At 40.6% G+C, this 22,905-nt stretch overlaps 1 protein-coding gene across 1 annotated transcript in view; it reads left to right on the top strand.

The window, feature by feature from the left end:
- Positions 1–22,905, top strand: part of SUSD1 (sushi domain containing 1) — a 130,174-nt gene that overhangs the window by 30,317 nt on the left and 76,952 nt on the right. The window contains exons 5-8 of the mRNA XM_038553300.1: positions 242–421; positions 11,802–11,981; positions 21,626–21,723; positions 22,339–22,525. Coding sequence (XP_038409228.1) covers positions 242–421; positions 11,802–11,981; positions 21,626–21,723; positions 22,339–22,525 — 645 coding nt within the window. The remainder of the gene's footprint in view (positions 1–241; positions 422–11,801; positions 11,982–21,625; positions 21,724–22,338; positions 22,526–22,905) is intronic.

Genomic DNA, 22,905 nt, shown 5'->3' with positions numbered 1-22,905 from the left:
CCAAATTCCATCAGCTTTGTGCTTGTATAGATGCTATTCCCTATGGAAGGCCAGAAGATTGAATAGAGACAGTCGTTGGAAACATGCCCAGAAGTCAAATGGAAATGAACCAGTCTATGTAAAATACCTCTCAGGTGTGTGTAGGGGGGTAGGGGAATGATGGGGTAGAGGTAGAGAGAGAGGATGAATTTTGAAAATTCATATTCACGTAGTAATGAATTTGACGTTAATTTATTTTCAGAAATAGACTGCGGCACCCCTCCTGAGGTCCCAGATGGCTTGATCATAGGAAATTATACTTCTAGGCTTGGCAGCCAGGTTCGTTATGCTTGCAAAGAAGGATTTTTCAGTGGTCCAGAAGATACAGTTTCAAGCTGCACAGCCTCGGGCACATGGGAGTCCCCAAAATTAAATTGTCAAGGTGAGTTTTCAAAAGGTTCAGGTTCCCAGCTTCTATCATTTTGAGATTGTTTTCATATTTCTCTCTGATTTTCTCTTTCGGGTACTGAATGCATTAAAGAGATCCAATGAGTTCCTTGTCTCTAGTATTCTCTTGGTATTTTTAGGAATAGTTATCCTCTGCAAATAATAATAACATCTTTTATTTTTCTATATTTATAAAAATTATGTTTCTCTTGATTGACCCACTTGGTTAGCATTTTCAGAGCAAAAATTTAAATAGTAGTATTGATTTTGAGTCTTCTTATTTATGACTTTCATGGCAGTGGTTTTAGTTTTTCATTGTTCATTTGTGGTCTTGGCTCTTTTGATGTTATAGATATCTACTTATATTCTTATGTACACTGATCCAGTTCTATGTGCCAAGTGCTCTTAAGTACTTTATATATCGATGCATTCTCTTAGACACATGTCAAAGTGGCCATCTATGTTTCTGCTTTAAATAAGTCATATGGTAGGTTATATTATTTGCAGATAATGGTCTTACATACTAGTATCTGGAATGGATTCTGGGTCTTTGGATTTTTTTATTCTTTTCATCTGGATTATATTTGCTAAATTTTCTTTAGAAATTTTACATTGATATTCAGAAGCGAGATTGGTTTACTTTATTTTTTTCTATGCCATCTTTGTTGGGTTTGGTGTCAGTATTATTCTAAATTAAAAAAAAAAGGATGTGAAAGAATTTCTTTCTTCATTCTCTGGACTATAAATAGACTTTTAAAAGCTTTGGGAGATTTCACTTGCAAATTATCTGCATGTGGCTTTTTTGGAGAGGTAGTCCTTGAGTTATCTTAAAAAATCCTGTACTAACTGGTCTAAGTTTCCTATCCTTTTTTGGTATCCTTTTTGGTAATTTACATATTGCTAGAAAATCATCCATTTTACCTAGATTTTTAAACTGATTTGTAGAGAGAAGCAAAAAACACTCATCTTTATAATTTTTTGTAGTTATAGTTGTTTGTAAGTGAAAAATTAGAAACAATCCCAAATATCTATCAATAGGAGGCTGGTTAAATAAATCATGACATATAATGAAATGGAATATTATGCAGCCAATAAAAATTACATTGGAAAATTATATTTATTGATATAAATTAGTCCTAACAGTCTATTATTGAGTTATCAACTATATGAATAACATGACATTAATTTTAAAAAACTCATGTACGTATATGTTTACAGAAGTTTAGAAGGTTATACAGCAAAATATAAACAGTGGTAACTCCCTTGGGGGGATCCTGGATGATTTTCAATTTTGATATTCTTTCTGTAGTCAAAGAGTTTTAAACGTATTAGATAAAGAAGCAAAGCTGTTTCCATTTTGGAAAAAAGAAAACAGTTTTCATTGAATTTACTGGGCAGCCGGGAAATCTCAGTGATATGCTTGGCTAAGTTAATTCTTAACGCTGTTCTGATTTGCGATTCAGGCTCTAAATACATTTTAATAGTTAATTATCATCCTGGGGGGCTAGGAAATTCTAAAAGTACATTTTAGTTCTAACATTATCTTTCAATGGATCAATTAAATGCAGAACTTCAATTAAAATGTGCCATAATGCCTATCAAAGAACTCCCTGAGGATTTATATAGGAAAACCCCAATAATAGAGTTTGTGGGACTTTGAGAACTAGTAGTCATCTGGATTATTGGACTGAGAATGGGGAAAGTTAATTTAGAGAAGAGTACTTGTTACATTCCCCAAAGAACTGTTATTTGGAAGATCTTCACTTCCTTTTTCCCTCGTCTAATAACTGCTCCGTCTGCCTGCTGACACCCTCCACCTCCTCCCCACATGGCCACTGGCTCCTCCAGGCTGTGTCTGCTCCTCTGAGCACACCCCTTCTTATTTATCCTTCATCATCCCTCGGGCTTCAGAATCTGGGCTGCATGCCAGCCGGCACTGTATTTTCAGCTCAGAGGTATAAAGCCACAGGAATTGGGACTTCCACTAAAAACACTGGCAAACTGTGAACTTAGATGTTACTGAGGAGCAGATACTCAGGGAGGGAGCAGCTGTGTGTTACAGATGCACCTTTGGTGGCCGATTGACAAGACTTCCCCATCAGAGAAGTTACTGTTGGTGGATCCCATTGTTTGCCTTCTTCCCATTACTGTGACCCTGGAGGCTCAGTTGCTGTGGCCAGGACCCTGTGACATGTGCCCACATCTGAGCAGGCCTCAGGGGTGAGAGCCAGAAGTGAGGAGGAAAGCTTCTAATGCCAGGACTTCTGTGGCTCCCTGTTCTGACTCAGGTAGGGGTGGATAGAAGCATCAGTCCCACCCTTCCATCAGCTCTCTGGAAAAGTCGGAATCAACCTTGAGTTTGTGTTTCCTATTATTCTATTATGGTTTTTTTAATTTTCAGAAAAGGTGCACAATGTATGTGGAAGCTTAAAGAAAATTTAAAAAAAACATTTTATTTTAAATTTTTAAAATTCAGCCGAGCCAGAAGCAAAGTGAAGGAGAAACACTTCCAACTGTGTTGTCATCAACAATAAATCCAGAGTCCAGGGCCGATGTAGATATCCTGTAGATCTTGTGACTAAGAACAACTGGGGTCTGGGAGAAGAGAAAGCACAGGTACATCACGAACTCCTACATATTATGTGAGAAGAATGGATAAGAATGGATAAGATGGGAAATAGGGTGGTTTCCAGGGAAGAGGCTACTTGGGTGCTCTTCCCTTTGCTTGCTGTGTGAGAGAGCGGTGAGGAGTGCCTTGTAGGATAGGTAGGCCGGGTAGAGGGTTCTGGGGAGAAAATAAATCTGTCTTTCAAGATAAAATCCAAACTTCTAACCATGGCCTCTGAAGCCAATAGGCCTTTTTGGCTTTTCTATAGGTTACATCTGCTATCATTCTCTCCCAACCAACATGTCAAGCTTTTGTCAGCTTCAGGGCCTTTGCATATGCTTCTCCCATTACTTACATTACTTGCCAACCAGCTTAATTTTTTTTTATATTGTGGCAAAATATATGTAATATAAAATTTACCATTTTCACCAAGTACACAATTCAATGGCATTAAGTACATTCACAGTGTTGCCCAGTCATCACGCTTATCTAAGTCCAGAATGTTTTCATCACCTCAAACAGAAATTCTGTAGTCATTAAACAATAACTCCCCGCTCCTGTGTCCCCCAGCCGCCTACCCTCATTCTACTTTCTGTCACTGAAAATTTGTGTTCTAGGTGCCTCATATGTGTGGGCTTGTATGATATTTGTCTTTTTATGTCTGGCTTATTTCACTTGGCGTACGTAATGTCTTCAGGGCTCACCCATGTTGTAGCAAGAGTGAGAACTCCATTCTTTTTTAAGGCTGAGTAATATTCCATCCTGTGTATGCACCACATTTTGCTTATTCACTCATTTGTTGATGGAGTCTCCCTGTTTTGGGCATAGCAAGCTCCTTCTCATATTTCAAGTTTCAGCTTGAAATATGTAAGTACCTGATTTATGATTCTTTGTGTGGTTTATATCACTCCTACTGGACTGTGAATCTAGAAGCCCCGCAAGCATGGCGTCTTCCTCAGCACGATCTCTCACTCCCTGGCACAGTGCCTACCATACCTGAGAGCATACTGAAGGCCTGTGGAAGCACCCTGAATCCCCTCCAAAAGGCGGCACAGACCATGGCAGGCATTATGGAGTTAGCTCCTCAACTGCCATCCCAACTTATCATGTGGCCAAGCCCTGCTGAAACCCTGGCCTCCTCTTTTGTTTCAGCCCTTGAGCTTCATGTCTTTTCCTGATTCCACATCTTCTTACTTTGTCTTCTGTATCTCCACGTTTGCTTCTCACTTGGCGTGACATCTCCGTGCTTTAATGAACCAGGAGTGAGGCCTTGGGGCTGACTCCTGGTCTTCCCTATATCTGTACATATGGCCCTCAAAAGATGGGTAGCCCAGCACTGTGGGCTGATTGCAGAGGCAGAGTTTCTCCTTTGAGTTGGTTGATAAGAATGAGACATGGTTTCTAAAGTCTAATAGTAGAGCCTGATTCTCTAAAGATGGTCAACCCTTTAAGGTGGTTTTCTATAAACATTGTCTCATCTGATCTTTAGAAATGCCTTGTGAGGTGGTTTATTAGCTTATTTCTCATTTCACATATATTCTATTTACAGCTAATGATGGGTATCATATCCCATTAAGAACCAGAGATAGGAAATGAATTAGCTTGTGTCGCTAGTTTATGTATTAAAATGAGAACCCAAGGCACTTTCTAGAAGGCAAATTCCATGTTGAAGCGACCCTTGTGAGTGCTGGAAATGGGAGGTGATGAGGAAAAGCAGAAGGGTGTGGAAGTACACGGTGTGGTCTGCGGCCCACCCAGAAGAATATGTATTGGAGTCAACTCTTCATCTTTTGAGATTCTCGTAGTAGAGCTCAATCTCATCTCTGCAAAGTTGGCAGTGTTTGAAAAAGTTTTGATGTAAGTTGGAACACAAATTAGGACGTTCAGGTGAGAGGGCGGCAGACAAATTTTGTTGTATTGCTTTCTCTGAAGTTTCATCAGGGGTGTGGGGAGGGGGTGTGTGGAGAAGATTCACATCTAGCCACACATCTAGCCATTCACATTCACCTGGCCACAAAGAGTGCTGTGATTGACTCGTGCTGTCTGCCGTGGGTGAGAGAGGATGACACAGTGGCAGCACACCTATCTTGTGTTTTTATCTTTTGTGTTCCAGGTAATTATTTGAAATAGATTTTTTTTTTTTGGTACCACACCACATACTGATCTTTTAAAACATTAAGGAGAACCATATTGACTTCCTGGGTGCGTGCAATAAATCTCTTGTGTTATCCTTTTTGCCAAGTAATTGCCATTACAACATGTCACTTACAAATGGTTGGAGTCGGGATGCCTGGGTGGCTCAGTGGTTGAGCATCTGCCTTCAGCTCAGGGCATAATCCTGGGGTCCAGGATCGAGTCCCACATCAGGCTTCCTGTGAGGAGCCCACTTCTCCCTCTGCCTGTGTCTCTGCCTCTTTCTCTGCGTCTCTCATGAATAAATAAATAAAATCTTTAAATTAAAAAAAATGGTTGGAGTCATTTGAGTGTGCAGAATGAATGATGTTGCTGGTTATGAGACTACCACAAGGGTGGTGAATCGGGAGCTTGAGAATCAGCAAGAAATGTATTCACCATCATAATAAGAGGGTCATAATCTAGTGGGTAGTGGCAGGTAGTATTTCTGACAGATATGTAAGATCTTTGTGAAACTTCCTACCATTAGAGGGAGAAGGTCTAAAATTCTCCAGCTTTCATGTCACCTAATTTATTAGTTTTCAGTTTAAATATTCTGTTTACAAGTAGAGCATTAAGATGAAGAGTTTTAATGTTATTTTTTGAGAAAAGAAAGATGCATGTGCAGCTCAAAGCGTCTCAACAACCATTATCGCTTCTACAAATAGAAGATCCTTATGAGAGATACACTGATAAACTCTTTCTTTCTTCCCAGCACTCATTTTTTTTTCATCTAGCCTGTCAGCCCTGCAGTTTCTGAAGTCTTCGGATTCTAGCTGTTTTCATACTAGACACCAGTTGTTGGCAATAAGTGTTGTTATGTGAAATGGAAAGTTTTTTCTTCTTCCAGGTGAGCTTCCTCTATGAATATGATCTGAAGGAAATGTATTGTTCATCGAGGCTAAAGTTCATGGAAGACTCTAGACTACAAATACATCAAGAAGTTTTTTTTTTTTTTTCTGCTGCCTTAAGGGCGAGTGGACTTTTTGGTACTAATGAGCTCATTAGCTTAGTTACAGCAGTTAATAAGCTACCCTTGAGAATGTGCTTCATGGATAGTATAACCCTCCTATTTTCCTTTGATGATCATAATAACATTTTCTAAATGCAAGTTGCCACATACCGAGATGCTAGATTCCAGCCCCCCACATTGATGATATGTGGAATTTAGGACTCAAATGATCCTGGAATGAGGCTCTAACTACATGTGGCCAAATTTAGGAGCATGCCAGAAAGTGCATGAAACTGTCTTACGGTTACATTTTTCAGCCCATTCCTTAGGCCATAATTTTTATGTGTATACATCACAAGGACTCATGTTCATAATCATATTAATAACACATGATTGCAGGGGATATTCTAAAAATATGGGATGTAGATATAGCGCACAAAGAGCTTACCATTAAGAGGGAAAAGGGACATTTTTACAAATGAAGCAAATGAAGAAAATACAGGTCTACGTGCTGAATTATCTGATCTAGAACACACATATAGTGGAGACTCTGGTGTTAATCCACTAGACTGTTTGGACCCTTACAACCTGCCACAGCCCACTGATCTCTAGGTGATATGTAAATCTGCTTTGACTCTAAGGTGCAAGAGTGACATTTCTGTTATTGTTGTGTAAATGAAAGCTGATTTTAATATGATTTTCTTTAGTTTTCATACTTGTTTCTGCTCCTCTGCCAAAGCTTCCAGGCTAGTAGTTTATTTCTCTGGGAAGACTTTTTTTTTGAGTCAATATCAGCATGTGGAATAGGTCTATCATTCATTCTCCTGGCAGTTGGCAAAACATCTGCCTCAATTTATGGACACTATTGGTCTGTTTTTTTCTTTCTCAGCTTGGTATTTATTGGTCTCTAAAACAGTTTTAGATGGAGCTTATATTATTCTGTTATTTCTGAAATCAATCACATTATTGTGCTGATGTTTATAATGAGAAGCAGCCAATGAGGATGACATTGGCGACACAGCCAGTTGTTGATTTAGATGCCACAAATTGCCAATACCTTTCATCAAATAGATTTCCTTCTGGAATATTTTCTTGGATAGAATATTAAAGCTAGTAGTGTGGATAAACATTTTTACCTTCAAGATATGAAATAGAGTTATAGTCTGAATGTGGTCCTTGAAACTCCCACAGCACATCCCCCCTCCCCTAAGGAGACTTGTTTTGAAGCTGATTATTTGAATAAAATCACAGATAGTAGGGTAGTAAAGACAAATTCCCAGCCATGGGGGCACCTGGGTAGCTTAGTCGGTTAAGTGTCTGACTTTCAGTTTCAGCTCAGGTCATGTTTCCAGGGTCCTGAGATCAAGCCCTCCATGGGGCTCTGTGCTCATCAGGGAGTCCGCCTGGGGATTCTCTCCATCTTCCCCTCCCCCCACTCGTGTGCTCTCTCTCTCTCTCTCTTTCTCTCAAATAAATAAATAAATCTTAAAAAAAATTTCCAGCCATGTTCATAATTAGTTGACTGTATTGCTGATACATATCCAAATGTTGTTCCCTCATAATATAATTAGCTAGAGAAATGTGTGCTTAAATGAACACCCCTAATGCATATCTAATGCAGATTTGTGCTCCTTATTTTTTCCTTTCCTTTGAATATAAACTGTTTTTAAATGGACTATTTCCTTGTGATATTGAGAACTTTGGGCATTTTGTGTAGAACCATATTTTTATTACCACCTATTGAAGCCTCTGTTGATTGGTTTTGAAGGATTTCTTAGGAGTAGTCACCTGCTTTCTTGGGTACCATTTGGTCTGAGTAGAAGTGGCAGTGGCTGCGATCTCTCTTAAGCATGATGGGAATATCTGTGACAGGGCCATGTGCCAGGACAGACCCCTGTCCCCTGTGTTATGGGGTTAAACAACAGTACTAAGGCAGCTTTAGGGTATCTCACAGATGTAGGGGTAAGTCTATTTCCAGCAGCTGTCTTGCTCTGGGAAAGCTGTTGGAAACAAGATTTGGCAGAGGAAGTTGTTATAGAACCATTCCATACTGATTTGAATGCTCCTTTATGCAACTTTTTCTCCTGAGCTAACTTCTAAGCTCAGTCCTAATCAGGGTCTACACTCCTCAGATTTAATGGACCTGGACTTTGGGGCCATACATCCCACGGCTTGAATACTAGCTCTATCTTTCACTAGTGGTGTGACTTTTGAATGAGACTTAAGCCCTTACGAGCTCTTAGGGGCTCTTAAGCTCCATATTCATATCTATAAATGACATGAGAAAAAACCATCTACCTTGCAAGGTGTTTTGTGAGGAATAAATAAGATAATATATATCTAATAGGCTTATGTTTAGTAGAATTTTGATGAATGCTATTATGATTAAAATGATTGAAGTCTGAACAACATCCCCAGGATTCCCTGATAGAAAACTGAGATTAGTTTTTTGTGAGTCTATTACTCTGCTTTCATTCACTTGGTGTTTGGTAGGTGTGTGTTACTGCTGTTGGGTTACAAATATAAAGGTAATGTATACTTGTTATTTGTACTTACAATTTACTGATGCCTCTTTCCTTCCTCAGGGGCTGTTATTCATTTCAAAGTAACATTTACTGCATCTTGAACAATGATAAAGCAGTAGCAAGCTATCAATGAACAATTATTTACTGAGTATTTACTATGCAAAACATACTATTTAAGCAGGCATGGGGGGGTACAAGAGATGATTAAATAAAGATTCTGTCCTTTACAAACTGGCCATATATTTGGGGAGACATAATATATTCATAGAAAGACATTAAGCCCTCAAGCATGTGATGATAAATGGTAGCTATTCATATTAGTATTTAATTTAGGTTCTGAGTTGAGCATGTGCATAAAAATCAAACTTGGAACCTTGTAGAAATGTGGATGCCAAGAACCCAACTCAGTGCCACTGATTTAGAAGAATTATATCTGGGTAAGGGGAGAGGCTGTGAGCCACCAGCATGGGTGTTTTTCCAAAGGTCCCTAGGCAATTCAGATGTACAGCAGCTGTTTAGAACCATGTGTTTAATCCAAGCCATGCTAGAATCTTCTCTAGATATCTCTCCGCAAGAGACTATCCAACTTAAGTAGCTAGAGCATGGGATCTCAGAGAGTCCTGGTTGCCTGCCACTGGGCATCGCCATGAGTTGCTGAACCTTAGTCCCTAGAGACCAAGCTACTGCTCTCTCATCAACTCCCAAATTAATATTTGTGGTAATTAATTTAAAAAATCTTGTAATTTTTATGGGCCTTCCATTATTCTTGGTCACGTCCAAGGATGGAAGCCAATTTAGATATCTTCTGTACTCTTATACCTTTAGAATCTCTGCTTCTCCCTTAATCTGATTACCTATCACTGGGTTCCCAAACCTCTCCAATGTATTATTTAGAATTCTAGTTTCAAGGTCCATAAACCTACATAAACCTATACACTCAATCTCTTCACTGCTGTTCCCTCTATTTCCTGCTATAACTGAACCCTGGCTTTAACTAGAAGATATTTTAGATGTCAACAATGACTGGGCAGCCTTATGAAACATTAACCACCTGTTCGGTTGATTGCTTATGTACACACAAATATACTCATGTCTTGCAGTGTTTTGGGATGGTTGATATGTCTAAAGGTTTGATGCTGGGAAAAACATAATGAGGGCCAAGAAGCCTGGTGTCTAGTAAATGTGTATGAAAAGAAAACAAATCTCTGTGAGCAATAAGGGACTTGCAAGGTGGGCAGGGTTGGAGGATTTATGAAATGAGCACCTGGTTCTGGCTCCATAACTGCTCATGATGTCAGTCTGCACTGATCAGAGACTCACTCTTCTTTTAAAATCTCGGAGGCGAGTGACTGGTCAGGTGGGTTGAGCTGTTGTATTGATGTTCTCATGAGAGTGTTAATGACAACAGATGAAAGCCTGCTCTGGGAGGCCTCCCTCAGGGAAAGAACTCTGGGTTCTTCAACAGACCAGGCGTTCACACTGGGATGGAGGCATGTGCAGTTCCATTAAACCCACCAGTTCTTTACTGGTAACTCATTTAAGAGAAGCTACCTTTTTCTAAGGCCAAGAGTGGTTGATGGGGATTTGGGAAAATACCATTTTATCTATCTTGAATTCTTTATCTCAATAAATGCACTTATATTTTATTTTTTTAAATAGTTATTTACTTGAAAGGGAGAGAAAAAGAGTGTGAGTGAGCATGAGCAGGAGGGGCAGAAGGGGAGGGAGAGAGAATCAAGCAGACTCCTTGCTAAGCCCAGAGCTAGAAAATATTCCAATTATAAGATTATTTACATTATGAAGAATTCCTCTCACGACCCTAAGATCACAGCCTGAGCTGAAACCAAGAGTCAAACGCTTAACCCACTGTACCACCTGGGCACCTCGCACTTACATTTTAAAAGCCTGCATGTCAAAAGTGCCTAATTTTCTTGCCTTTCTACAGACTTGGGAGAAAACTAAAAATCAGAATGAATATCAAATGTTATATATATTTTTTCTATGCATTTGGGTCTAACTGGGACTCTTGGCTACATTTGGAATGATTATGGCCTCCTTATTTTAGATTTATTATGCTTTCTTGAATAAAATTGTGTCTATGAACTTTCCACTACTGCAGGAAGAATTAGCATGTCTCTTTTTTCCCTTTGTTTCTTTCCCTCATTGCTCAGAGTTTTTGAAATAATTTGGAATTTTATTTTCAAATTATTGATTTTTTTTTTTTACATTGTTCAACTTTTCATTGTAGGATCCTTTACTACTAGATGTATCTTACCTGCACATCATGCTGATTTCATTGCTTTGCTAGTGTTTCTTCTAAAACCTGTCCTCCACTTTTCTTAGGATACTTATTCTGGTTCATTTATTGTTGTTTTTGGGCAGGAGTATTTTTTTTTTTCCAGAAACAATACACATACGGATTTTTAAAAATTGTAAAATATCTGAAAGAGAATTTTAGTCTTATGTGAAATAGAATTCGGCTAAGTCTAAAATAGTAGCATCATACTCCAGTTCCTTCAGATAGTTTCTGTAAATATTCTAGTGTGTTCTAGTCAGAGTTGCAGAGAAGAAATTTCATGTCAATTTTGTAATTCTAGGCTTGTCTTCCTCTATGCAGTTGATTATTTTCTTTTATAGAAACATAAAGTGAATGTTTAGACTGTATGTACTTTCCCTATTAATTTGCCTTAAAAAGTTCAAAGATTTTGTATATATTTCATTTAATAATCAGTTGGCAACAAAACTACAATTGCGTTATCATCTACTTTAGGAGTTTGTGATCTCATGATACATAGTAAAAGGTACCTGAAAATCTTAATATTTAAAAGAACCCTGGGATGGATTATTTCATTGACCAAGGAATTCTTCATAATGTAAATAATCTTATAATTGGAATATTTTCTATCTGAACGTGTTTGTAAATTTCATTGACGTCAGGCATATCTCTTTACTTCTGAGCAGTCTTCTATATCTGCAACTGGATTTTTAAATGGGGTTCATGTTTTCTCTTTTCCCTTATGACTGGACTCTATCATTACTAAGTGTTTATTTCTATAATATGAATTATAAGGAAAGAAATGGGGGGTCATAACTAGTGCTGTGCTACTTCCCATTGCAGAAATCAACTGTGGCCATCCTCCGGAAGTGCAGCATGCAGTCCTGGTGGGGAATCACAGCTCCAGCCTGGGCAGTGTGGCTCACTATGTCTGTCAAGAGGGCTTTGAGAGCCTGGGAGGAAAGATCACTTCTGTTTGCACAGAGAAAGGCACTTGGAGAGAAAGTACTTTGACATGCACAGGTATGGACTCCATTTGGTGGGGCTTTTGTTTCCTGGAAGTGACACCCAGCAGGAGTAGTGGGATCTCCAGCTGCCCCGTTGCTCCCTCTGTGTACTCTGCCTGGCTGTGCCATTTATCTGACTGGGCACCTGGCTTGAGGTTTGCCAGCTAAATCCTGAAGATTTTGAGGATGGATTGGGAAAATAAAGTGCACAGAAAATTTCACACATATATCTTTGCAACTCACCTGAAATCACAGTGATTTCTATCTTCTCTACTTGGCTGGCTGAGAAATTTTTCTCCATGAGCCATTTTCTTAGGGGGGTTGGCATACTCAAAAGTCCTAACTTAGCACACGTTGGCAGCTTTTCAGAGAAAAGGTGGTGTAATGGATAAAGAGGTTTTAGTGTTTATTTTTATTTAAAAATTTTAATTAATATTTTTTATTTTTTATGTTGTGTTAAATATACACAACAAAATTTACCACCTTAACCATTTTTAAGTATTATGTATACTCACATTATTGTGCAACCAATCTCCAGACCCTTGTCATATTGCAAAACTGAAACTGTGCACTCATTAAACGTTACCTCCCCATTTCCTCCTCCCGGCAGCACCACCATTCTACTTTCTGTTTCTGTGGATTTGACTAATTTAGATACCTCCTATAAACAGAATTATGTAGTTTTTGTCCTTCTGTGAATGGCTTACTTCACTTAGCATCATGTTCTGCAGGCTCATCATGTTGTTGCAGATGATGGGATTTCCTTCTTTTTAAACACTGAATAATATTCCATTATATGTATTTACCACATTTTGTTGATCCATTCATCCACTGGTGGGCACTTGTGCTGCATCCGCCTTTTGGCGATTGTGAATAGTGCTGCTATGAGCATGGGCATACAAATGATCTCTTTGAGAGCCTGCTTTCAATTCTTTTGGGTATATACCCCATAATGGAATTACTGGTGAAAGGGGTTTGGAGACATCCGTTCAAATTCTAGCAGTGTCATATATGAGTGGTGTGTCACCAGGTAAGGCATTATTTGCTTAGTTTCTTCATTTATAAAAGGGGGAAAATAAAGTCTGCTCAGTTTCTTCATTTATAAAAGGGGGGAAATAAAGGCTGCTTTTCTTATTTCAAAGAGGTATTGAGAGAAAATCAAATGAGATCATCTGTGGAGAACATTTTGAAAAGGTTAAAGCCTACATACACGTTAGGTCTTTTACTGAAATTATTGGCCTATCTTGAAGAAGGTCTTCTCATGACTCACAAGTACACACTTCTACCTGTTTTATTTCACACCACTGCCTCCAAGTAACAAGGTGGGAGAAGGCAGTGACTCTGTTTATGATGGTTGGGCAGAAGGTGTGATAGGCAGTTGTCTTCTAGTGTAGAATGTAGAATGTGTTGAATTCTAAATGTTGACTTGCTTGGCTCTAATGACAGATCTCTAAAGAGGGAAATCTCAACGTATCTTTGGTCTGGGTCTCTGATTTGATCTGAGGCAGAATTGTGGTAAGCATGTTTTGGGTGTTACTGGTCAAAGTTTTCCATAGGAAAGTCTAGCCAGAGCAAGCAAAACTTGGGGACTGCTGGTGATTATTTGTCCAGAGAGCAGTGGTTTGTAACCATTTTGTGGCTAGGAATTTGGTGAAATCTATCAAATTGACTTAATAGATACCTATTTAGCTTACACTATGTATGGAGGTACTTTGCTAGACACTACCTTCCTGGAATTTATGGGGCAACAGGGTAAACAAGCTTTTCTCCAAAGAAACCTACATACCCATATACATATAATGTCTTACAAACTCAGGATGTCTACGGACTTCCGAAATTCTTGGGTAAAGCATCCCTTTACCCTGGGATAGACGAAGAATTCAGCTCTGCTGCTAGAGCCTTCTGTGCCATGCAGTTCCCACATTCGCTCATCTCTACTACGAATGGAAGAGGATGTAGGCTAGAGACTGCAAACGTAGGGACAAAGAAGGGTAGACGTGGGTGAGAACCCAGAGATCTAGTCCAGCCTGTTCGTAGAGAGGTCTCGTTGACTTAACCCTACTCACACAGAGAAACAAGGGCAGACCTGTAACTACCACCAAGGAAATTGAGTCCCAGTCTAATTAGGGAAATTGAGAAGAGCTTAATGCCATGTTGGACCAGACTGATGGTCATTCCACCCTATTAGTGTATCTCCAGTGGCACTTCTAAGAACTGTTTGGAGGAAGTGAGGCAGCCGTCTCATGTGATGCTGAATAAAACATTTGGGGCAATGATCCTGGCCCTGAGATACTCAGGGAGGCACTTGGTTAAGGGAGCTGGGCAGAGCTTCTGGACCCTCAGCCATTTGCTTCATTGCTCAAGCTGTTCTGCTTCCACCATTCAGAGTTCAGTGGGGGTACCGGGATTAGCCACTACATGAAAAACCAGTGGATCTGCATGGGGCATAGTAAGCTATTAATTAGCTGATGCTTGTAGAGCACTTTGAAGAACAAACATGTTATGTAACTGCTAATTATAATTACCGTCCTCAGCCTGCCACCTTTCACAAAGTCTGTGGTTCCAGCTGCAGCTGTTTCCTTGGGTTTATACAAGCTTTGATTTAAGGAGAGAAAAGGCATTTTCCCTGAGAGCTGTGATCTTTCTGGGAGGAGGCCTCTATGCCCTCAATCAAGATTGGCAGCTAAATTCAATTTCCGCAGATAAAGGGAGTGATTTACATGCTGATTAATTCACCGTGCAGTGCACATGATCTGGGTGGGTAGGTAGGAGAGGCTTCTGGAAATGTAGTGAGAGATGCTGATTACCATGGCTCTTGCCCAGCTGAACCCCCTTCTGCCTTCTTTTCCCTGTTTTTCACCCATTTCTGCACGCCTCTCCTATACCACCTCCCTTTGGGTATTTTGTGTTTACCTTCTTTGATGTCCACTTCTGGATTTTCCTCCCATTTTCTGCTTTTCTGCCTAACGTCTGAATGCCTTCTACCTCTGCTCTGTGTTTTCATTGTTTACCCCTCTTTTTATACTTGAATGTTTAGTTCCAAATTGGGTAGAATAATTTATCTTCACGTTACTTGGATTGTTTTTCGTTAAGAATATTTTTGGAGGCCCTGCTTCTTTGGATTAGCAGCATGGATCTGTATATGTTTTTAATGGAGTGTGAACTCTGGCAAGGTGGAGGGACTCCCCGCCCCCCCCCTCCTTTTTTTTTTTTCCTTTAAGGCCAGTTTGGACTGGAACCTCCAGACAGCTGAGAATTAGGCAACCATTTTAGTGTCTGGAAAAACCCCAGGTGGAAGCTTGATGTTTAGTGGGTTGGTTTACCTCAAGATCAAAGAGGCTGATTCATTCTTGATAAGACTGTCCCTGGCTTTCATTCTGCTCAGGTCATTTGGCTTTTCATGTTTAGAATCTGAGTTAATAATTATAAGGTTGATACTCACTCATGCCACACTCGTAGAAGGGTAACATCTCTGTTGAAACACAGACTGTTGACCAGCTGGGAGCGATTCTGAGCTCCCTACCCTGACTCAGGCCATGAGTCCAAATGCCTCTGGGCCTCCTGTTAGCCTCTGGCCCTCCTGTTTTGTTGTTCATCTTCCTTTTCAGCCTGGTAAGCTTTCACTTGCAGTGATAATGCAATTCAGATGGGAAACAAAGGTCAGCTGGAATAAATGGACACATTTATATAAATAGCCACATGGCTGGGATTTGTTTGAATATGTGTATAATGTTTGGACTGTCAAGCATTGTAGCTACCGTGGACTGTGTACCGACTTATATACCTAGGGCTCTGCTGGGGGTCTTAATGCTTGGTTTCCTTTGTCCTCTGAAAAACCCTGTGAAGTGAGTATTGTTATTTTTCATTTCATAGATGAGTAACCTGAGACTCATAGAAGTTAGGCAAACTTTCACAGGGCCCTTCAGTAACTAGCAAATGGCAGGGATGGGATTTGAACTTCGGTCTGGAAGCCCAGAAAGCCCACGATCTCTCTCCTACCATTGTTTCCCAAGCTCGAATTATTTGTATACTCCCCTGATAATGTTTGCCATAACAAAAGTATTTAATAATAATGCAATGTTAAGTTATTAAATTAATAATACATTTATTTAATAAGTTCCTTTTAATTTTAAATTTTAAATTATAATATAAATTCGTTGACCAAAGATACTCCATAGTGTATGTGATATTATGAGCTGGATGAATTGTGTATTTTTTCTAATATACACAAAAGTCAATACAATCCAACATATATACATTTATTCATGTGCCATAAAAAAATCATCCTAAGGTGGATAATGCATTTTAGGAAAGCACTCCTCTAAGCCATGCTATTTCTATCTATTGTATGTGACTCTAAAGACTTAAAAAAGAAAGGAAAAGAAATACAGCAGAACTCTTATAGCTAAGCATGCACTTATTCAAAGCAGTCACTTTGATTTCAGTTGATGCTGCCGTTATCAGAATGTGTCTGTTTTGTAATCTCTGTTTGGGAATGGGCTTTGGAAATAGTTTGTGGGTCCTAGTAGAAGATCAGTCATTTAACTTTTGAAATCAGATACTATTTTTGACTAGAAATGATGTTGAGCTTGACCATCTGCTTGGGTCACCTGAATTTATTCTCTATGATCTTTTACTGTTTCCAAAAATAGAGAAAATGGATATAAATTTGGAAACCAACAGAGTCTGCTGGATCAGTTCCTGCCCACAGTGGGACTTCTGAAGCCTCTCTTTCTCTTCCCAGCCTGTGGAAGGAGAGTCAGGCATCCAGCGCCTTCGCTCCACGGTAGCTCTCTCCCAAGGTCCCTACTGACCACCTGTCAAATTCATGTTCTAGCTTCAATCTTCATTCCTCTTCACCTTTCCACGACATTTAGCACTATTGATCACATATCCATACGTTCATTCATTCATCCACTCAATCAACCAAATAATAAGTATTAAAATAACTAAGGTACTTTATTAGGTGCTGGAGATAGAAAGACAAACCTAGTCTTTGCTATCATAGAGCTTCCATCCAGGAGAGATAGGCACTAAATAACCAATTACAAAATTCTTTAGTTATAAATATGATAAATACTGCAGAGAAATACTGGATGCTGGTTGAATACTAAAATATATACCTATTATATACGTACATTTATATACATGTGTGTACCACATACAGAATCCAAAGCAAAGCAGAGGTACTTTATTACCCACTGAAGCTTTGGTTCCCCAAATCTTTTTTTAAATTTTATTTATTTATTCATTCATGAGAGAGAGAGAGAGAGAGAGAGAGAGAGAGAGGTAGAGACACAGGCAGAGGAAGAAGCAGGCTCCCTGTAGGAGCCCGATGTGAGACTCAATCCCGGGACCCTGGGATCATGCCCTGAGCCACCCAGGCCTCCCTTTGATTCCCCAAATCTAATGGAGAGTTCAATTGGATGGGGTTGGTGCCTCCTTTTTTTTTTTTTTTTTTTTTTTTAAATCCAGTGAGGCCTAAGTGTCCTATAACTGGACAAGGCACAGCCCTGCTCTACCTATCTCTGGCTGAAGTCAAACTTGTCATGACATTTTGGACACTTTGTCAGGGGATAAAGAACTGTGTGAGAGAAGAAAGAGGTGGAGGCTTTCCTTGATACCATGATGACCTGCTCTTGTCCTTCTTGGATTGGAGGTGAGGAGGTTGTGGGGAATTGGTGGGAAGGAAAAGAGAGAACTTTTGAGAAATCAGACACTCTTTCACATCTTTCCTTGACTTCCAGGCATCCCACCAGCCACTCTCCTCCCTCTCTGCTGCTGTGTGTCTGCTAGTTTCTCCTTGGGTTCCATGTTTCCCATGTCCTGCCATTGGGCTGCTCTCCGTGTCCTACCTGGATGTTATACCAGCACCCACAGCTTCAGTGACCATCCTTGTTGACTTTCAAGATCATTTTTTCATCTGGATAGTCTGTAGATAACTCCTATCAAGCATGTTCTAAACACAGTTTATTAGTCTTTTCTCACCAACCTGGGGCGCTTCCTTCTCTGTTTCTCAGGAGAACAATAAAAGACAATCCATTGGACTCTCAAACTCAAGAGGCTGGCAGTCAGCCTACACTCCCGGCTGTTCCTTATCACTCACCTCCTAGTGTTTCTCCTTCAGAGTTGTCTCCTGGCTTTAACACCTGGCCCTGAGGCCACCTCCCCACTTCTTTGCTGAACAACTGCCACAATGCCCCAGTTCTTGGCCTTGGAGCCTGGCAATTCTAGTTTTGAATCCTGACTTGACTGCTTACAACCCACATGACCTTTGGTGGGTTACGTAACTTCTCTAGGCCTCTGGTCTAGAAAATGGACACAATAATATCAAGCTCATGGGCTTATTTTATTTATTTTATTTATTTATTTATTTATTTATTTATTTTTATAAATTTATTTTTTATTGGTTCAATTTGCCAACATATAGAATAACACCCAGTGCTCATCCCATCGAGTGCCCCCCTTCAGTGCCCATCACCCAGTCACCCCCACCCCCCATCCACCTCCCCTTCCACCACCCCTAGTTCGTTTCCCAGTTAGGAGTCTTTCATCTTCTGTCTCCCTCTCTGATATTTCCCACCCATTTTTTCTCCTTTCCCCTTTATTCCCTTTCACTATTTTTTTATATTCCCATGGGCTTATTTTAAATTAAATTGATTTTTAATATGTTTTCCCCCTAGTTTTTTTTGAGAAATAATTGACATACATCAACTGCATAAGTTGAAGGCATACAGCGTGATGGTCTTACATGTATCATGAAATGATTATCATGGGGTTATTTTGAAGACTAAGGTAATGACACTTTTGGGGGGTCTCGGTGGTTTAGTTGGTTAGGCATCTGCCTTCGGCTTAGGTCATGATCCCTGGGTCCTGGGATTGAGTCCTGCATCAGGCTCCCTGCACAGCCAGGAGCTGCTTCTTCCTCTCCCTTTGCCCCTTCCCCAGCTCGTGCTCTCTCTTGTGCATGCTCTCTCTCTCAAATAAATAACTAAATAAACAAATAAATAAATAAAATCTTCAAAAAAATAAATGACTTAAAATACTATAGTATTTTATATAGTATCAGTTCCCTAGTAATAACTCAATAAATGTTCACTGTTGCTTCTTATGACTGCTCTTCAGGAGAGATCTGGTCTTTAAAGATCTGTCAGTGTCTGAGATATTGTAGTTGCTGAGTAAAGTGTATTCTGCTCTTATGAGCTCCAATTCTGCTCCACTGTCTACTTCACAAACACCAGAGTTATCTTCCTACAGAAAGAAAAATTGCCATTATTTTCCTTTTAGTTACCCATAGGAGTAAGTGTGCACTTAGTGTGGCAAAGGAGGTTGTTCCCAGTCTGATCCCGTCTTGCCTCCTCCTCAGCACTCTGAATATGCCACAGCCTCTTATGATTCCAGGCATTAGACCTGCTGTCTGTTTGCTCAAGTGTCTTCCCCACCCTTCAGCCATGCATCAATCAAGGTCATGCCCTCCACAAAGCTGGCTTCCCCAGGCCCTCCAGGTAAGAGTGGATGGTTTCTTTCTCTAGACCCCACGGTACTTGTGTATAACTTTGTTCTAAAATTTATTGAGTTGTAATATACCTGCTTATATGTTTGCTCCATTAGACAACATGTTCCTGATGGAAGGACTTATGTTCTGATCATTGTCACTGCCCAGTGCCTGGCATGGGAGGATGCTTGGCACTTGGTAATCATTCAGTGAATGGTGCATAGAGTCTTGGAGTCAGTTCCAGAGAGAACTCTCAGAAATGTCTTCAGTAACCGGTACCATTAGAATTAGGGTATCTCTTTTAAAAGGGCAGCATTTATGTGGATGTTTAATATCTGATGGGTTTATAAAGAAGTCTTTCCAGCTGATTCGGAGACAACTGGAGGGAAAAGCAACCACATTTTGTTAAACTGCTCCTTGGGATGAGATATCTGACATCTCAGTAATCAGATCTTGGTCCCATCTGTGCAAGAGAGCATGGCACAGGCAGGAGGCAGATGGCAATTTTGAGATGTCATTTGCTGTTGTCATAGTGAATGAGCAAAAAGGAAGGACAAGAAGGGAATCTTTCATGTCTCCTTTCTAATCTCTGCCTGGGTGGCAAAAGGGTCCCCAGTGAGAAGGAAATTTGCTTTACTGGCAGTCAGAGACAAAATGAGGAGTGGGCTGTTTCCTTTTCCTTCTAGACCAGGGGGTAAGTTAATATCAAAGGGATGTGTGAGTGAGCAGAGGAGTCCAAAGCTCTAGGGCCTTTGAAGGGTGATAGGGAGGGAAGGGGCCAGAGTATTTGGGGCTTGTACAAGTTGTTGAAAGACTGGCACCAATGTCATCTTCATGCTCCCCAAGGGGGTGAACAGATAGGATCTTTGCATCTGTTAGGGTACCTATGTCCACAACTCGAGGATTTCTTTGATTTCATTTTATCTGTGCTCTGGGAGAAGTATTAGTGTAGAGACCCGGGAATGCTTTAGACAGCCACAGGGGATCCTCTGATGTCTGTCCAGGAATTTTCCTGTTTTCCAGTCTGTGTTTATTCTTACTTACTGACAGCCTGACCTGGGCTTACCCAAGAGCCAGTAATGCTGCTGATGGATGATTTAGTAAAGGTGTAAAATCTTGGTAAAGAGATCATCAGTAGACCAGGGTCTAAGGGTAGCATTGGTTCTGGGTACAGGGGAGGTGAGTCAATACCACAGGTGCCTGAGGTACAAGCTCTCTTTCCCATGTTGGAGGCTGAGAAGGGAGAGAGGGGGCTGAGTTGAAAGGAGGCATCTTCTGAGATGGAGAATTATCTTTCCCATCCTTCTTAATGGGAGTCTTACCTTGGGTTTCCTGGAAAGCAGAGCCTGAGGCACAAAGCTTATCTTTATTACACAATGCGGAATGACACCCCAGGAAGCAGGAGTGAGGGGTACGGTGAGTAAAGCAGGGGAGGAGAGAGAGCCAACACAACTCATTGAAATCTGTGACCTCAGAACCAAGGCCCTAAGACAGTTTCCCATATTGCCAATTTTTTTTTTTTCATGGAATACACACAGAATATTTGAAAGAAGCAGGACAACTTGAAGAAATTATAACTTTCTGATAAATCAGAACTAATAGCTTCAGGTAGAGGAGCCCCAGAATATCCAGGGACCTTGTGGAGAATTTATTTAGTTGACTCCAAGCTGCTTCTGAAGAATGGTCCTGTGTGGTGATGCATGTCATTTCCCTCTTGGGAATAGTGGTGACCTGGAAATAAGAGTGTTTTGTCAGCCAGGTGGGATGAAGCCAGAAACAGATCTTACCTGGGCAGCTGCAGGGAAAATTCAGGGCTCAGCTCTGGACTTCGTTCCATCCCACATGAGTGGAACGCCAGTGGCATCCAGTGGCGTGCCAGGCCAATCACAGTTTGGAGTTCTTAGCTATTCTCAAGTGGGTATGTGTCTTTTCCCTCCTAGTCAGGTCATGGGTCGGGCTCATTTTTGATGAAGCTAAATTGGGTGTTTGGCCTGGGGCAGCTTGAATTGCCCGATTTCTGAATCAGAGCATACAGTGATTAGCAGAGATATCAGCCACACAGATAAACTAAGTCATGCCCTCTACTCTGGTTCCATTTTGGAAAAATCCTATTTTCTAAAGGCTATTGATGCATTTTGTGAGTGGATTCTCTTTTTCTGTTTTAGAAATAATTCCAGAAATTAGTGATGTATCGGTGTTTAATAACACCTGTGTGAAGTGGCAAATAAACCCAGGAAGCATCATCTTCAAGATTGTCTACGTGGTAAGTAAAGTGATCCACTCTTTCCTGCTAGAGCAGAAGTGGTATCCTATAGGAACAAGACTTGGAGACACTTCCTTTCATAAGGGCTTTTCCATCTAATTGTCTGATTGTTCTTTTAAAAAGTGATCAGATTTTCAAAGATATACCTGGTTTATTTTATTTTACATTCTATGTTTAATATGTGTGTCATTCAGCAGGGTTGTATGTGTGGGGGATATGCTTCTATTTGGCATCATCGTGATTGCTTGTTTCCCAGCACTTGTATTTCACTTGCCCAGAGGAGGCCTGGAAGCATCTGCTGACTTGGTGACGGGATGCAGCAAGTGGTCCTCAGGTTGTGACTGCCTCCATTGTTGGCTGTCATTTGTGTGCAGGCTAGCCCTCCCTAGAGGGACTCCTCATTTTATGTCACTTCTTAGGGTTTATTGTTTACTGGGCTGATAGGCCTTCATCATCAGATACCTGATTGCGGAGCCTTACCTTATGCATCTCTCCTGGGTGCACAGTGTGGTAGAAGAGGGATTAGCTGGAAAATGGGATTCAGCACCACAAAGTCTCTCTCAGCTGCTTTAACCAGAGTCATGGTGAGTTCTTTTTTCTTTTCCCCTCCTGAAGATCTACATAAAAGGACACCGGTTGCACCCCGTGGAATCAGTTCATGAGGAGACAGTCAATGTGACCGCAGACAGCAGGACCCCAGAAGTGTGCCTCGATCTGTACCAAGGCACCAACTACACCGTGAGCATTTCTACCGCCCCTCCCACACGCTCCGTGCCAGCCATCATTGGGTTCCAGACAGCTGGTAGGTGGAGGTGAAGTCTCATTGCCTCCTAGAAAATGCTAAGCACAGGATGTGGGGAAATGTACTTCAGAATCAGCTGGGCATGAGAGTTCATAGATGCTTTCTGAGTTCTGTAGCCAGGAGGATGCAGTTACTCCAGAGGTCAGAGCCAGAGTAGGTCTAGTAGGAGAGATTCCTGTCCTGTTGATGCCAGGCTGAATGAGTACCTGATGTACTATTTCTCAGCTGGGTCCTTGGTTGAAATGGGAGGTAATAAGGCATTTAAAAGAGAACATTAGGTGATGAGGCAGTCAGTTCTCAATTATCCAAGGCACTAGAGGGTAGCCATGCGACTTATTACTGGTAGGAAACACAACAGTCCCTTTTTACTCTTGGCTTTG

This window comes from Canis lupus, chromosome 11 (assembly GCF_011100685.1).
Source record: "Canis lupus familiaris isolate Mischka breed German Shepherd chromosome 11, alternate assembly UU_Cfam_GSD_1.0, whole genome shotgun sequence".
Taxonomy (NCBI): domain Eukaryota; kingdom Metazoa; phylum Chordata; class Mammalia; order Carnivora; family Canidae; genus Canis; species Canis lupus.
The sequence above is the reverse complement of the archived record's forward strand: the minus strand, read 5'-3'. Positions and strand labels throughout refer to the sequence as shown.